The sequence below is a fragment of the Podarcis cretensis genome, assembly GCF_951804945.1.
Source record: "Podarcis cretensis genome assembly, chromosome: 1".
NCBI lineage: Eukaryota > Metazoa > Chordata > Lepidosauria > Squamata > Lacertidae > Podarcis > Podarcis cretensis.
The window spans coordinates 77,244,450-77,262,107 of record NC_137170.1 but is presented as its reverse complement, the minus strand read 5'-3'; the positions used below and the strand labels follow the sequence as shown (position 1 = coordinate 77,262,107).

The 17,658-nt window shown below is 43.4% G+C and overlaps 1 protein-coding gene across 1 annotated transcript in view; it reads right to left on the bottom strand.

Moving 5' to 3' along the window:
- MOB2 (MOB kinase activator 2) overlaps positions 1 to 1,530 on the bottom strand; it is a 101,903-nt gene extending 100,373 nt beyond the window's left edge. Inside the window, exon 1 of the mRNA XM_079987917.1 lies at positions 1,098 to 1,530. Within this exon, the coding sequence (XP_079844043.1) occupies positions 1,098 to 1,114 (17 nt within the window). The 5' untranslated portion in view covers positions 1,115 to 1,530. The remainder of the gene's footprint in view (positions 1 to 1,097) is intronic.
- Positions 1,531 to 17,658: the final 16,128 nt, after the last annotated feature.

Below are 17,658 nucleotides of genomic sequence, written 5' to 3'. Positions count from 1 at the left end.
CCCTCCGCCTGAACAAGTTATGATTTTTTGGAAACTCCCTTGTCAAGTCCCCACCATTACAAAGCACTTCAATCCCAACCAGGTATTACCAACCATTTTGCATCCCTTGCTTTCCAACAACACAGGATCCCAGGCCAGCTGTTGTGATGCTCCATATTTTGCAATTAGAAAATGCCATTTACGGACATATGATCCAGCATCTCTGCCACTCAGCAGAACCTTAATACACTGACCACCACATACCCACATGAGACCAATGTACTACTCCCATCAAAGTGAGCACTTTGCATTTCACTCACACACCACTCCCTTTTGTGCCCCATGCCAAGTCTCCCACTATTGGAAATTCCTCCTTGACATCCTGGTGCTGTGTCAGGGTTAAGGTTTCTATAGCAACTGCATCTTATTCAAGCCTGATCTGCTGCCCTCCCTCCCCCACCCCCGAAATCCAGGACACCCCCTGCATTATAGTCTCTGGTTCTTACACAACTGCATAGGACAGTGCATGCATAACCAAGCGTAAAATAGTTTCCAAATACTCTCACAGATTTCATCTTTTTTAAAAAAAAATAATCAAAAAAACTCAGGACTTGCTTACCTGGAGTAACTACCACCCTGATTCTAGATGGCAAATCAAAGATTGTAACCTCCACTCCATGCATAAGGATGCACCGTCCAAATCTGCATGTGTGCCTAACACGTGCGCGCTCGCGCGCACACACATTATGCATGTTCGGGCAGGCAGCATGAAATTCATCTTCTCCCATTCTTTACCTTGCCCCGACTGAGAATCAGTAGAAAGGTGGTGGCTGGGATTAAAGTATGCTGGGCGCTAATTTAATCCAAGTTAATCCAATCTTGACTACAACTCAGGAACAACTTACACCTGACCCTGCCAGCGCCGTGCCAAAACCGACCCCCGCGGCCTGAGGGGGGAGAGGGCAGGAGGTGGGAGCAGCAAGCAGCCAGCAAGCCCGGAAACACCTTCCCTTCTGACCTTCTTACCCCACGAGGAAGCTGGAACGAAGCACAAAACCCCACCTCAGCCCAGCCCAGCCCCCCACCGCCCTCCGCTTCGCCCAGCCAAGGCTACTTACCCCATGAGCCAGTCCATGACGCCGCCTGCTGCCTGGCGCCGCCGCGGTGCTGGGCCGGGCGAGCAAGCAGGCGGCTCCGGCTGCGTCCCTGCCTGCCCGCCTGAGCTCCTCTCCTCACCGCCCGCTCCGGCCTCTGAGGCGGCTCATGGGTGGCGCCTGTCCCGCAGCGGACCTTCTCCTGCCTGGCGCCCCGTTCTCTCCTCCCTCAGGCGGAGGAGGAGGCGGCTGCTGCTACTTCGGCTGCTACTTCTTCTTCTTCTTTCTTCGCCGCCGCCGCCTCGTCTTCCTCCTGCTGCTGCTCCGGGCGGCTCCGCTGGGTTCCCGCCCCCAAGGCAGCGCCCGCCGGGTCCCCTCAGCCAACCAGCCTCGGCGGGCGAGAGACACACAAGCGCTCTCTCCCTCTCTCTCGCTCTCGCGCTCAGGGTGGCCGGAAGTAAACACACTGCCTTTCCTCCAACATTTTCTCCCCGCCCCTCTCTCCCCCTCCACACGCGCGCCCGGCACAGCAACCCGGAAGCGACCGCCCTCCCGAGGGACGATGGGAAATGGAGTCCCGGCGCAAACTCCGAGGGAACAGAACCTCTGAACGGGAACGGAGAAGAAGCGAGAGTTTCTTCTGGCTGCGGAAAAAGAGAGTGGGAGAGGGTTAAAAAAGAGCAGGAAGGCCGAAGCTGCGGCGGCCGCTGGGAATCTGCGAGGCTCATGCGATGCTGCGCTTCCTTATCGACCCGAGTCTTGATTTTCCCACGTTGCGGCTGCTGTTCCCAAGCGCCAGGGATGCCCCATGTGGACGGTGCTGGACTGCAGTTCCCGTCGTTCCTGCCCATTGGCCGTTGGGGCTGGGGCTGATGGGAGTTGGAGTTCCACAATTCTGTAAAGCGTCACAGGTTGGGAAAAGGTGCTTCTTCGCACCTACCTGGAAGTATGCCCCATTGAACTCAGTGGAGCTTACTTATGTGTAAGCATGCGTAAATGTTTTGTTTTTCTTCATAGCTTTTGCCAGCTGGGAAAGCGAGAAAACCCTTATTTTCTTTTTAGATTGCAAGCCTGAGTGCATGGGTAAAGAGTTGACTAAAACTTGTTTAAATAAATAAAAGTTGAAAATAGAAACCATCAATAAATGAGTTCTTAAAAATATATACAGTAATATATTAGTATTATCTGGCTTTAAAATAGTATGTAGTCCTTCATTCTCATGCAAACCAGAAGAGGCTCATGCTTTTAGCCAAAAGGCCCAGAAAATAAGCCTGTCTCTAAAAGTTGAAATGACTTTAGATATTCAGTTGCATTTAATAACAATATGAAAGAGTTCTGCTTTATTTCACCTTCCAAACTGCAAGTAACTGGGAGCAGGACTTGTTTTGGGGTAAACATACATGGGATTGATCTGCAAATATAGCCATCATTATTAATTACTGATAGATTGTTTACTGGGATTAGGATGTTTGTCAATCTATTTTTGGAAATGAAAGCATACTTCCAGTTTCCCTTCCTAGCCATGATCCATGCCTGAAAGATTCTGAACTTTCACTTAGAACGTCATGTATTTCTGAAAACAATGGGTTGTGCGGAAAAAGGGAGGGGAAGTTCTTCCATGAACTGTTGTTGTATAAGTCTCTGCAGGAACAGGAGAATTTAATTGGATATAATCCAATAATGCTAAAGACCAAACTAGACATTACACTAAATGTGCAATTGTATCTCATATGTTCAGTTCCCCCACAAACAAACAAATATATCCCACCAGCTGTGGAATGGCACAATCAGGATTGGGTCTTGTGTGGGTTAACCTTTTCTCAAAACTTATGTTGGCCTAAGCAAGAAAGGACCAATGGAATCTCCAAAAGTAACAACAACCAGTTTCAGTGGCGTTTTCCTTATTTGCCTTCTGAATGCTGAGCCTTGCTACCACGTCAATGCATGCTTTCATTCATGTATCTTCTTCTCAAGCATGGTGCTCTAAAACTCCCTCAGAGCTTCCCCTACTGGTATCATGGGGTTGTAACACCTGTCCAACACACACACCCCAGTATATCTTTCAAGGAGAACTGGAAACTCTTTCTTGTCTATTTAAAAAAATATTTTTTAATATGTGAAGGCCTCAGCAGGGTTTGAAGTTTAAGAGAGAGAAAATAGCAGAATATATTAAATTACTTTTTAAAGAGGATGAAACTGGATGTGATGGAATTTTAAGACACAATTATTTGTAATCGTGATTATAAATATCAAGGATGGATGAGCAGGGAGTCATTAGTATTATAAAATAAGGATTATAACTGTTGAGAGATAAAATGTAACTTTGAACCTTGAAATAAAAGAAAGAGAAATCTGGGGGGAGGAAACAGTATGTCTATAATGTCTTAATGATGTGAACAAATTCTGCTGTTCCGCTCTGCAATTAGAATATCACCTCTCTCTGGAACTATGCAAGCAGTTCTGTACACCTTTAAGGAATAAACTCAGTGGGGCCTACTTCTGAATAAATATGCAATGTATTGTACTGCTAAATGCTTAGCAATCCACATGAATCTGAAAACCCAGGCATGCTCCTCCTAGTTGGGAGGAGGGGGTGGAGAATGGGAATATTTTGCAAAGGGGGAGGAGAAGGCAAGGATGCTTAGCTTTCCCCCACCTACTGTTTTGCCTCTGCAACACCACAGCCACCAAACCACTTTCCCCTCATCCAGGGTTTCAGATGTGTTAAAGAAAAGTTGCTGGGGTGGATTGCAAAGTGAAAGTCTTTGTATGATAAATGATGGCCCGCGTTTTTGTAGTGGAGAAGTGCAGCTACGATTTCCTGACAAATGTTGACCCAACAAAAAAATCCATTCTGGTCTTTATCATGAAACAATGGTATGAGGATAAACAAAAAGCATAAATACCTGTTTTGACGCCAGGGTAGGATAGATGTTAAGCAAAATACAACTTGCAGATTGAAACAGTCTAAAACAGGGGATTAGCAAACTTTTTCAGCAGGGGGCGGGTCCACTGTCCCTCAGACCTTGTGGGGGGCCGGACTATATTTTTTTTGGGGGGGGGGGGGGAATGAACAAATTCCTATGCCCCACAAATAACCCAGATATGCATTTTAAATGAAAGTACACATTTTGCTCATGTAAAGACACCAGGCAGGCCCCACAAATAACCCAGAGATGCATTTTAAATAGAAGGGCACATTCTACTCATATAAAAACATGCTGATGCCCGGCCTGTCTGCGGTCCAGATTTAGAAGGCAATTAGGCCGGATCCAGCCCCCGGACCTTAGTTTGCCTACCCATAGTCTTCATTAGATTAGCTTCTGCTAGGTGCAAAACAAAGTTGCGCCAAGGGTTTCTGGGGTAACAAAACAAAAATGGCTCCCCCCACCCCCCCAACGCCACCTTTTAAAAAAGAATCTCAGATCTGGCTACAGTCCCACTGGGAACACATAGGTCCCTTGAGAAGCAGATAAAAGAAATAAAAAGAACCATGTGACTCATGCTATTAGCAAGGCTAGAGGTTAATTTTAGGTGTTCCTGGGGGTAAATGAATCAATGGATGCCAAACCACATAGCATTATCTAGTGTTTAGAGGGCACCCAAAAGCTCCATATTCAGTGTCAGAAAATAATGTACCCCTGGTTTCAGGTCCAGAATGGAGTTATTTGAAGCCTGAATTACTCAGATATTGTACTATCTTTAGGGCCATAAATAACTAAAAAGTATAAATTGTCATCTGATCTCATGACTATTGCTGATCCATATCTTGTCCTATGTTAAAATTAGTGCGGCAACTGGACATCTAAAAGGCATGGTTCCTGGCTATCTGCATACTAAAGCAAAAGCTACTTGATCTGTTTACATTTGGAATGTTATCTTCCCCAAACCAACCGGCCAAGGACTCCCGTATACATGGGACGGTATTTTGGAATACTGTACATGGAAAATTACTAGTTAGCTGGTAAATTAACCATTAGCCTACACCTCCAAACAACATGCTCCTCTGCAGCATTAGCTAACAAACAAACCAACTCCATGGTCTAGGCAAGGCAAGAAGTAGAAACGATCAGAAGCAGCAGTTCAGGAGAGTCTTCTTGTTGTTTTTTTAATGCTTTGTGTGTCTGCCTCTACTCTTGCTTCTTTCTTAAAAAAAAAATTGTATTGATGTGCATTTTTCTTTTTGTAAATCCACCCAAAAAATGTAATGAAATGAAATTGGGATTAAGGGTTTTTCTCAGGGTGGTGGAGGGTGTGTGTGCTGTGTCCCATTGGTGAAGTGGTGGTGGCACTTGTTAAGTTGTGGGTGAACATATCAGATGACACAGCGATTCTTCAAACAGCTCTTGTTTATTCACAGGCCAGAACAGAACTGAACCGAAGGGTTCAGTCAGCCTGCTTATATAGAGCATCACTAGAACTCAACAGTAACCATTTTCTGTAACTATCCAATCACTGAACGTCACTTTCAATCCCTTATTTGCATATGTGGACCTGAACTATCTACAGTATCCCCCTGCTGGCCCAGGGTGAGAACTTCAGTACATAACAGTACTCACTTTTCTTTTGACAGGAAATGCTCTGCAGGGGAGGGGGGTCAAAAATGGGGGGGTCGAGGTAGGTCAGTTGAGGAGGAGTCAGAAATTTCTCTATTTTCATCTGAGGAATGTTGGAGGTTATGCAATGGTTTGAAAAGGATACACTTACAAAAATGTGAACATTCCCCCTGTCAATAGTAGTTTCTTCTAAAATGTCTGTTATAACATACTTTTCAATTTCTGCTTTTGATCTTCCACCTCTAGTTCTGTTTAAATTCTACACCTGGAAATTGTTCATTTGTCACCCATAGTTCTGAAATTAGTTTTATTTAACATATTCCACAGCTTTCCTTCTTTATTGTTGTTACATGTACTGCTATATCATCACTCCTGCTTAGCCAGATTTTTTTTCCTTCCAATTTCATTTTGTACCTAAGAAAACTGCTTCTTATAATTTGTGGACTGTATGGGATAATGAACACCATTGACAGATCCACCGACCAATTGTTGCTGTTTGTTCAATATGATTCAGCTTGCTTGCATTGTATAAGGGAGGAATCCCGACCATAGAGCTGCTGGGCCGAGCAGCGTTTTAATTTTCCTTCCTGTTCAATTAATAAAAACACACTGATTCCCGGACCGCCCACTGGCCTGATTGAGAAGGCGATCCGGCCCCAGGGCCTTAGCTTGTGTACCCATGCGAGGGCAGGAACAAAGAAGGAGGTACCTTTGCTGGAGGGACACGGGTGGCGCTGTGGGTTAAACCACAGAGCCTAGGACTTGCCAATCAGAAGGTTGCGGTTTGAATCCCTGCAACAGGGTGAGCTCCTGTTGCTCGGTCCCTGCTCCTGCCAACCTAGCAGTTTGAAAGCATGTCAAAGTGCAAGTAGATAAATAGGTACCACTCTGGAGGGAAGGTAAACGGCGTTTCCGTGCACTGCTCTGGTTCTCCAGAAGCGGCTTAGTCATGCTGGCCACATGACCTGGAAGCTGTACGCCGGCTCCCTAGGCCAGTAAAGTGAGATGAGCGCCGCAACCCCAGAGTTCTCCACGACTGGACCTAATGGTCAGGGGTCCCTTTACCTTTACCTTACCGTTGCTGTATCCTACGCCCATCACATGACCTTGCAAACCAATGCAAGTTCTACCAGCGAAAAGGGTGGTGTAAGTCAAACTGCGCCACTGAAGTCAACAGGGAGGGCACAATGTGCCTTTCGCCAATTGTCCTGGAGTTAACACTGGATCCCTAATACACTTTCAGAGCCATGGGGGTGAGGTTGCTGGGTGAGGCTGGGCCCCACTTCTGTGTTAATTGGCATACTGATCTTTTCTTCACCGCTCTGTGTGTGTTCGTGCATAGGTTCCCAGTGTTGTTGCATTGATGTTAAATGAGAAGCTAGTGGTTTGCCCTGCCCTCTGCTTTTTACTTCTGCTTCCCCCTCCCATCTTGAAATTTTTGTTGTTTCAAGATTACATGGTTTAAAAATGTTTATGCTGGCTGTCTTGGAGATACTGTGCCCTGAAGAAAATATCATATACCGTAAATACCAGGTTGGGGGGTGGGGAATCTCAATGAAAGGGGGGGGGTAGCATTATGTCAGAAACACAACTACCATTCGGACCACTTGATCCCAACAAGCAAAATGGCAGAAGTATTCTTAGCTGTGTGTATCTGTGTGCTTGTGTCGCTTCAGCAGTAGCCCTTTGTCAGTGAGGTGTGGATCAGGTTGCCGGTGAAATAAATGCATTAATGCCAATATAGAGAGACTCATTCTCAGCCTGTCTGGACAGCTATATAATCTTAGTTTGCCTTTAAATGGATACTATATTAAATGACGAGATACCTTCATTTTCCAATGCCATGTGTGCCTGACCTGTCTTTTCCATATGTCAGGTCAAATGTATTGTCTATATATAGTGCTTACTGTCTAAGTCTATGGAACATTGTCAGCTCTGAGTGGTTCCACAATTTACAGGATCCCAAAGCTTCACAGAAATAAACAATGAGCCTCCAAAAGTAAAGTGCTAAATATGTTTATTTGTACCCCACCCATCTGTCTGGGTTTCCCCTGCCACTCTGGACAGCTCCCAACAGAATATTATTAATAATAACAGCGTTTTTTTCTGGGCGGATGCGGGGGTACGCATACCACTAAACATTTTGTGAATCTAAGTTTGGCCTCATTGAGGGGCAGTATTTCAATATGAGTAGGAAAATGAGAGTACCCCTAAACATTTTTAAGAAAAAAAGCACTGAATAATAATAATGATGATGATGATGATGATGTGATATGAAGGCGAACAAGGATTTTATTCAGAGGAAACATACTTAGTAGAGAGGAAGTGCAAAAAATACATTTCCACTATGAGATTCAATACCCAGGCTTTGTTTTGATTTCATATGACTTATTCCATGTAATTTATTACAGAAGCAGTGATTTCTCCTGTCCATAGTAATACAATGCTCCTTCTGAAACAATCACTGAAAAAGTAAAGATTGAGCAAGCATTTTAGCAAAAATACTTTTGACCCATGGAAAGCTACCCAGAGTTGCTTTTCCTTTAAACAGCCAACTTCACCAAATACCCATAACCCACCCTGGCAAAGAATAGACATGTTGATAATTTTATATTGCAAATAATATGGTAAAATGCTACTAAATACACTGTAGGCTGGCATACAGATGTTTATAATTTAAACAGTATTTGAGATTTTCATAGCACCAAAAATGAGGTCACCACAGTATTACGAGAACATGTGACAACCGTGATTGTATTAGAGTGAGTGTAAATACACACTTATGAAACACACACACACTTCATAGCATAGTCTTTATTCCTTGTCCTTTTCAGGAACAATTTGCACAAAGGTTTTCCGCATGGAAATCACAGAGTGATTATGATTTCATGCGTCTACGGTTGGGCTTGGTGGCTAGTCTTGTTAATGCTCTGGATTTTGAATCGCCTCCCGAGGGCAACAAACTGCAATGGCAATATATGCCGACTGCCTATGCTTTCACAGGAACGGCCACACCAACGTGCAGCGGCTTCGCATGAAACCAAAAGAAAAGATGCAGAGGAAAAGATATATAGCAAACTTCAGTGGCTCCTCCTTGTGTTAGCATTTGGACAGACAGCCATATCAAACTTAGTGAAGTTTGCTTTAACTCATGCATATTTTTAAGAACTCAGAACAGATCGATGAACAGCTGACCACAGCATTTGGAAATCATTTTATATTCTACAGCATTTGGAAATAATTTTTTATTCTACAGCTTTTGTGCTATTTTTGCACAGGCCACTTCTATGAATCATTTGATTTAGATGCCATCAGTATACAGTACATCAGTGACTGAACCTGTGTGCTGAAGTTAGTTCAAGTGTGCCTGATTAGGACTAGGAAGACTCAGGTTTAAATCCTTATTCAGTTTTGGTTCTAGAGTGACTTAGGGTCAATTGCTTTCTCTCTGTGTCTCTTTCTCCCTCTCTCTCCTCCTCACCTACCTCCACAGCAGTATTTTTAGGATTATGGGCTGGGAGGGTGTAGAATTGTGTGCCTTTCCCTGAGCACCTTGAAAGCCAGGAGGTATTTCAGTGCAATAAATACATAAAATGTCAATGTATGTTTCTAGGTTATGTCATCCATTCTCTTTTGTGGTGTTTTTAGGGGGGACCCTTGAACATTTATTTACACCATTCCTAAGAAAGTTCTACAACTCTTACTTGTAAGGGTTATCCCTTTCCTCCTCTTGTACGATAATAAGTATCACACGCCATAAAAGGGCGCCTAGCAGATGTCGCAGATGTGCATTGAGCCTTACATTTTGAAATCTTGAGTAATCTTGCTCCTTTTGCCCCCCTTGCAGCTGCAATCACTTCACTTCTGAGAGACCATCTAAATGGTAGGCAGCATGACATAGACAGGCAAGACCCAAAGATCAAAGGAAACGCTACATTCCAACAACAGTATTACCCATCGCTTCACATAAAATCCCTTTACACAAAGAAAACTGTCTCAGCATAAAACCCCAGTGAATAAGATTAGCAGTTTTACCCAGTGTGACTAGCCATGAGATCACAAATAATCATCTCTCTTTCAAGGGTCTGTTTGAAAGATTAGAAATCATTCATTTGCAAATCACTTTATGCTGTATAGAAAAATGACATTCTGCAGAAATCATAAAATTTATTGCAGCGATAATTTCCTTTTCTTACCATTTTCCAGTTTTTTTAAAAAAAATAATGATAAACCATCTGCTGATAATAATTATCCTTTATGCAGACACTTGATCCATCATTATCTGCAAACACTAGGGAACAGATGTCCCTTATCTGAATTATGCTTTCTTGTTACCCTTTGTTAAGAGTACTTTTGGCAGTGAGTGAAGGATGAATTTTCTCCAGTTCCACTGTGCATAGCATTGTACTAAGAGGAGGGTATTTAGTTATATGACACACATTTTAATCCATGGTTGACTCCCAAAACAATGTGTGCGTCATGTCAGATTAAATATTTTCTCCATCGGGCCAATGACGATAAATGACAAAAAGCAAAAGGAGATTATCACCACAACACTTTCATTATAAAATACATCCCCCCCCCCCCCCCGCAAGCAGGCTTTTAAGAATATTGTTTTTATGGATTTTTATTTTTGACCGGCACTGGTTTCCTGTACTGATTGCATCCCCTTATTTGTTGTTTTGAATTATAGTTTGTTTTCTATTTTCAATATTTTAATTTTTGCACTTCGATAGCTGTAACAAGTCAGGATATAAATATTTAAAAACTGGCTTGCAAACAAACAAACAAACAAACAAACAAACATTGACTTCTGATTAATTAAGGCTGCAATACTATATAATCATTTATCTAAAAACATTTCAAATTCAACTTTTTGCACAGGAGGAAAAGTAATGAAGTACAGTACTTAAAAAAATATATCAGAAAAATCTGGGACTACCCTGAAAGCAGCACTTAAAATAAAACCCCACACAATCAGAAATGGCTTTCTTATTATTATAGTTATATGCACATTCCTCACAGCATTCCTGTAAATAGAATCATAGAATTGTAGAGCTGGAAGGAACCCTGAGGATCATCTAGTCCATGTCCCATGTGGGGATTGAACCTGCAACCTTGTCTAACCCACTGAGATATCAGGAACAGAACTATACACTTTTAAAGCAACATGATAAAAGGCCTGATATCTAAATGCCTTTCACCCATGAAGTGAAAGCTTGTTTCTGTATTTTCAGACATTTACCAAATACAGAAACAGACCAGTGAATGGTCTACAACGGGGGGGGGGGGGCACTAGTACTATTATTACTATCATTGTTGTTAATTGTATATTTTTATACAAACTGCCCTGGAAATTCTTACTGAAGGATGTTAAGAGAGTCACTTCAATGATGCAGACAGAGCCCAGAGGGGAAATACACTGCTAATCCTATACTGTATAAACTGAACAAAAACAGTACATAATATAAGCTGAAGTGAACAGAGAGGTTTGTCTTTCTTAGTAGCTCAAGCCTAGTACATAGCAGGAAGATATATAACTATACATACAGGAGGAAACTCCCTCAGAACTACATAGCCAATCAGAACTAGAGTTACCTCAGGAAGGATAATGCCAATCTGAGTGGTTGCTAGATATACCTCTACCAAACTTTAGGTTCACTAATGGTGAACATAACTGTAATCCTTAGACTACTAGCCAAATGATCCCTGCTGCTGCACTTCCAACAAAGGCTCTTATAAATCCATATGTGTTCAAAGAGCAGACTAGTGCCCTAGAAAATTCTGACGTAGCTACTTCTTTGTAATACATTTGTCGAGAAGCCCTCTAAGGTAGTCTTCTTCCAAACATACTGCAGATGGCAGGGGGAATGGGAAGGTGAGCCTAATAGTAGTTTGACTAAAGTCACCTAGTGAAGTGAGATTCCCTCCTGACTTTGACATTTGTTGTAACCTATACGTCTCTCAAGCTGTTTCACAGCGAGTAACATGAGCGGATAGTGCTGAAGATTAATTCTGTTTCTCTTTTCCTCTAGTTTCCTTGTAAGCTTGTGCAAACAAGACAGTGCTCTCTTCTGATATGGAAATGCATTGTTACATTCTTCCTTTATATATATATATAAAAGCATATTCTATTTTAATACCAGTTCAGATCTTCCCTGCTCATAGAATTTGAGGCAAAAACGGCATCACTCTTGTGTGTAAGAGAGGTATCGGCAGACTTGGGGTAACCCCAAGGTTTGCTGATGCCCAAAAGTGTATAGGAAAGGCTCTCAGAGAATGAAACCCACACAGAACCGCTCCACAATAACTCAGAGGCACAGAATATTGAACAGCTGAAAGGAAAACTCACAGCCAGGTCACTGGGAAGGGGAGAAGGACATATAGATATTTTTAAAGGGTAAAAAAGAGCCATCTCATTGCCTGGGTAAGTTTCTAGTTCACTTTGAGAAGCAATTTTAAAATGTCTCCGGGGAAGTAAGGGACAGCTGCTCATAAACATCAATGGAGAAACCAGTAATTTTAGTGCAGTTGGTATTATTAGGCAGAAGTGCTTCCACTCTCCCAAACACCCAAATGGAAATAGGGGAAAACAGGCTCAATGAAAACTGATGGTGCTCAATGAGCATAGGATGCTGACTGCCTGTTGGGGAGAATGGAACAGAATGACTGGAATCCTGAAAACAGGCACTCTGTACTGGGATTTCCTCATCCTCATTGCTGGGATTTCCTTATCACTCTGCTTCACAGCTACTGTGCAATGTTCAAGTAAGTATGGTACCATAACTTCTTTTTATTAAGCTACATAGGATTTCAGATTTTGCTGGCCAGGGTAAGTAAGGAATGAGCCTCTTCAAGCACACTGGGTAGAGGGCCTTTTTTAAAGTATGGGAACTGTACTCCTGAGTCTACACTAGGCTAAACCACTGTAAGTAAAACCACCTAGGTGGTTTTAGATAGGACTCTATTTAAGCCAAGACTCACTTGCACTTAGCCCCACCAAACCTGATTCAGCGGCTGAATCCTGCTACATGTGAACCAATAATAAGTACGAGTGCATCTCTTCCTCCTCAAGCAACAACATGCTGCTACAAATCTGGAATTTGGGAGAAACAATACTGGTATCTTCCAGCAATACACGGTATGTTCCAGGCCCTGATGCCTAACATCTAGTTTTAGAAGTCAGTGGTCAACAAAGAAATAAAACAAGGTTTAATAAGGAAACCAGCCCGTTTGAAGGCTGGAGAGGGAAATTCTCTCTGCATACAGGGATTGCTATTAATTCTCCCTTTCCCCCGTGGTGCAGTTAGGTGATTTTCGACTCTGGACTTAGTGGTCATACAGGATTTCCCTTCAGATGGTAGGTAATATGTGTGTACTTCAAAATGTGGCAAGCCAACAGCCCTGCTGCCTTTGTGGGGCCCTACTACTCATTCTCCTGAGTGAGGCCCTGGCCCTCTGCCCTGACAGCATCACTGTCTTTCCCCCTTCTGGTTTTATAATAAGAGGAAGATGATTTAAAACAACAACAACCCTGTTTGCATCACCCATGCAATAACTTTCCAGCATAGCAAATCATTCCTTCATCATTGCAGGGACCATAGGCACTGAATAGTTTAGCTGAAGGAAAACTTATTTCATTTTAATTCCGGGTCGTGTGGTTGCTTGAGGGAGCTGGGAAGTTTCGCTAAGTGTTTGCTGCCTCCTCCTCGCATTTTGCTCTCTGCCCTCCCATCATAAATCAACCGGCCACTACACGGCTCCATCCATAACAGTGGCCTCTTTATATGTCTCATGCAAAATTTAAGGTCATCTGATTGGCAGTCAAGCTGCTCTGTGACTCTGCTTGCAAGAAAGCCTGCTGTACAACAGCACCCTGTTAAGCTTCAGGCTTGGAACTGGGACAGCAAATGGACAGGCTCTTTCCAACAAGGCTGCCAAATACTGTGTGGTGAATGTGACTGTTTTAGAGATGGGTAAGGTTGGCGACATTTGTAATAAAACAAGAGTGCCAGGGTTTATTTAAAGAAACAAACATCTGCCTCCTGATCTGGGGTGGGGGGAAAGCAGCCTGGAAATGTGTGCCAGGCCTATGATGAAGGTGCTCTATAGGTATAAAAACTAGTTAAAAACAGTCCCCAAGTCATCACTATAGTTTCTGGGTGAAACTACTCGTCCGGAGAGGGCATGGGCTGATTCCATGCTGCTTCTTTTGGCAGTAGGGTGGAGATCTCTGATACATGATACGCTGAGTTCATTTAAGAAGCCAGTAACAACCACAGTAAAACATTAAAACAAAACTATAAAACACATAAAGCACTGCTGTAGACACAACCCAGAAAACATATTATGGCCAAGATTACCTAAATCTGTAAATAGTCTCCATAACAACATGTGCAATTTGATGTGAAAGCTGCCTTATCCTGTAGATAATCATTAACAAAACGCTAAGCATTACATAACACTGTTGTAAGTATCTACTTTGGACATGGAGGATGAACTTTTTTCTAGACTTTTGGTTAGCTTACTTAATGGCAAAAATAGTCATGTAAGGCACATGGAGGGCTAGAAGACTTTTGCTTAAGTGAATGCTGTTGGTCTGTGATGGTTGGTGAGCACTAGGTGACGGGCACACTCTGCCTGTTTAGGTGGGGGTTGGGCAGATTGAATGCAGTTGCAGTGGGGAAAAGGCACTGGATTATCTGCAGTTGGCTGGCAAGAAGGGGCCTTGGCATGTGTGCAGAGGCCATTGAGGGCATGGTCATTCTGTGGATCATCAAGAGGACTCTGTTGACTGGGTGGCCAACAAGAGTTCGAAATAAATAAATTGTTGCCTTGCCACATTCCTTTTCTTTATACCATTGGTCCATCTGCCTCAGTACTATATATATGGACTGGCAGTGCCTCCTCATTGTTTCAGATGAGGCATTTTCCAGCCCTACCTGGAGATGCTAGAATCCCCCCCCCATGTTATTTGTATTATTATTATTATTATGTTGGACTGCAGTAATGTTAGCAACTTCTGCTGATGAGAACAGTTTGTCTGCTATAGTGAAGCACCTACTTTGCATCCGAAAGGTAGCAGGTTTCATCCCAGGCAGGACTGGTGTGTGGAAGGACATGTCTGAAACTCTGGAGAGCCAGTGCTGGTTAGTGTAGATAAGAATGAGCAAGATGAGCTTGTAGTCTAACTTGATATAAGGTGGTTTCCTATGTTCCTATGCACACTGATGGAGGATTTAACTTAGCAATTTGCTGAACAATGAGTAAAAAGCACGTGTAGTCCTGAGTGTTGAGGAAACCTAGGGCCCTTGCTAGCCTGGGCTTAATCAGCTTCTGACAGTGCTCTCATCCTCCACGTTTTAATGGAAAAAGCCTGGTGAAACCAGAACCTATTTGTCTGCACCAGTGGTCTCTCACAACCAGAGACTCTTCTGTAAATACATCTCATATGAGCAATTAGCTCAGACAATAAAGCAGAACATATCCCTGAAGATTACCTCAGGGAAATGTAATTTCAATAGAAGGGAAGCAGGCCAGGCCTTGACTGGAAGAGCTACAGCAGCTCTCCTCTCCACTTTCCCACTTGGGCACACAAGGAATCCCCCAGCATCTCAGAAAGGACGCAGCTGCCTTAGGATTTGTCTATACATCTATCGCAACTACCTGCAGAGGTTAAGTAAGAAAAAGGCACAGATTAATCTTGGGCTCTCTGTGCTTCTGCGATCCTATGACTTCAAAGCAACTTACATTCATACATCTAAGTATGAATATAAAGTTATAAGAGAAAAAAGTACTTATTTTAGGGCTCAGGAATGTAAATCTGATGCCACTAAAATGCACTTTCCACTACGCTTGGAATACTGTGAAATAGATGTTGTTACCACATCCTGAACTTAAATTGGTTTCTTTCTGTGGTCACTTCTTGGGCACTTGTTTAGGTTGGTTTTTGATTGGGTGTGATCTTCTGAATAACAAAAGTTTGGGCCAGCCTGGGATAATGGATGAAAAAGTGGCCTTGGATTAGAAAAGCAGCTGAAATTCTCCCTTACTGCCTCCAAAAAGTCATCTCCAGCCTGGTTCACTAAAAATTGGTGATTAGTACTACATAATCCAACAGCTAGGGTGACTGGGTTTCTTCTCATCCCATTGGCCAAAGCGGTAGTTAATTATTGTATCTTCCAAGATAAGAGAATAAAATGCAATTTCACCACCTAATGGTCATATATAAAAAAGGAACAAAGCCTATTTACCCCACCATTCCCCCCAGCTGATAATGGGAGGGACTGAAGTGGGGGGATATGAACTTACAGGATGAGTGTAAAGAGATTTTTTTAAAAAATCAGTACTCAGGAAACTTCACATGGGAAACTTCTCTTTTCTGCCCCCACTTTCAAACCACCCTCTTCCTGCCCAGTCGAGAAAACAAGGTCCAGAGTGTGGCCTGCCATGTGCATTGGGCCAGTGACATGTTGGGACAGCCCCATGGTTGTCATGGGAGCCATGAAGTCCTGCGCTGCCCCAGAACCAGCTGCCTCAGCATAGATGTTGGGGTCACCCAGAACCAGCAGTCCGGGAGTCCTCAACACTGCCTTCGAGACTAGCTCTGTCAGCTCAGGCAGGGAGGCAGGTGGTAAACCAGTAGAATCTCTAATCTGTCCTGATTGCCCAACACTAGGAACACACACTCTAAATTTCCTTTCCCCCCCCCCCACTGGACAGAGACCCTGAAGATAGAGAATCTCTATAGACCACAGCAACTCCCTCTCCCCAACCCTCGAGTCTGGCCTGATGCTGCACCCAAGTGGGCCAGGTGGGCACAACTGGGTGAGACCAACTCCACCCTGTTCACCCACCCAAGTTTCAGTAATACATGCCAGATGAGCCTCCTCATCCATAATTAGATCATGGATGAGGGAGATTTTGTTCCAGGCTGACCTGGGATTCGACAGCAGCAGTGGCAGACCTGAGGGCTGGCTGATTGCAGTTGACTGTTTGCTTTCCCATTTTGTACAGCAGGGAGCAGAGCTTTAGTTGAGTGCTGACTTCTGGCTTTTTTCATTTCAGTTTGCGGGAGCAAGATTGCTCTTTGCTAGAACCTGCCTGAGACCCAATGCCTGACCTAGCTTGGTTTCCTGCCTTGGCACTGCTGGACTGACTCCTCGGGGAATCCATGGATTTGGGACCGGACCTGGACCGCATTGCTCAGGTTAACACCCGGGCCCAGCACAGCCCCACAGAAATAGCAGCTCATGATAACACATGCAAGCTTTTTAAACCTCCCTCAGTGCTCCCTTCTGTTTGATGAACAACAAATCTACTCCCCCCTTGGTGTCAACCTCCGCACTTTATGCACTGAGTAGCACATGAATTCACCACAGGAAGATAACAATGTAGCACCTTCATTATTACAGTATAAAATAATTATAAGATATACACTGGGAGTGTTGTGATATGTGTGCCATATACTTTGTGAGGGACTGTTGCACTGAAGTCACAGAAGCAGTAACTAAGGGGGCACTGAATTAAGAATGATTTTTTATAAAAAGTATTGTGACACACTTTACAAACAATCCCTTGCACATATTTGCAAGGCAAGTGGCCATTCCACAGTCCCCTAGTAGTTGAGATTAAGAACTGGCATTTCAAACCGGGAGTTATCAGTGTGGAATCTGAATTACCTCAGGCCTGATTTTAAAAACAACAATGCTTCACCACCTGTGGCTCCTTCCCCCGTCCCACCCCAGTAGCACCATGACCTCACTGCAGCCAAGTACCCCAAGACCAATCTGTGCTCAGTGGCTGAAATGTAACTGAAAACAAGCATTTTCTAATTAGCCATGTGCTCATGTTGTCAGGCTCCAAACTAAGCCCCAGTTATTTTGAGGAAACGTACTTCTGATCTCAGGGTCATTTCCCCAATAGACCTTGGAGAATAAAAGTCAGAAACATTTAATATTCAGCAAAATGCTTGACACGCTCACTTGATAGCTGCACTTTCAGCTACTGCTTCTTTAAATCCCACTCCC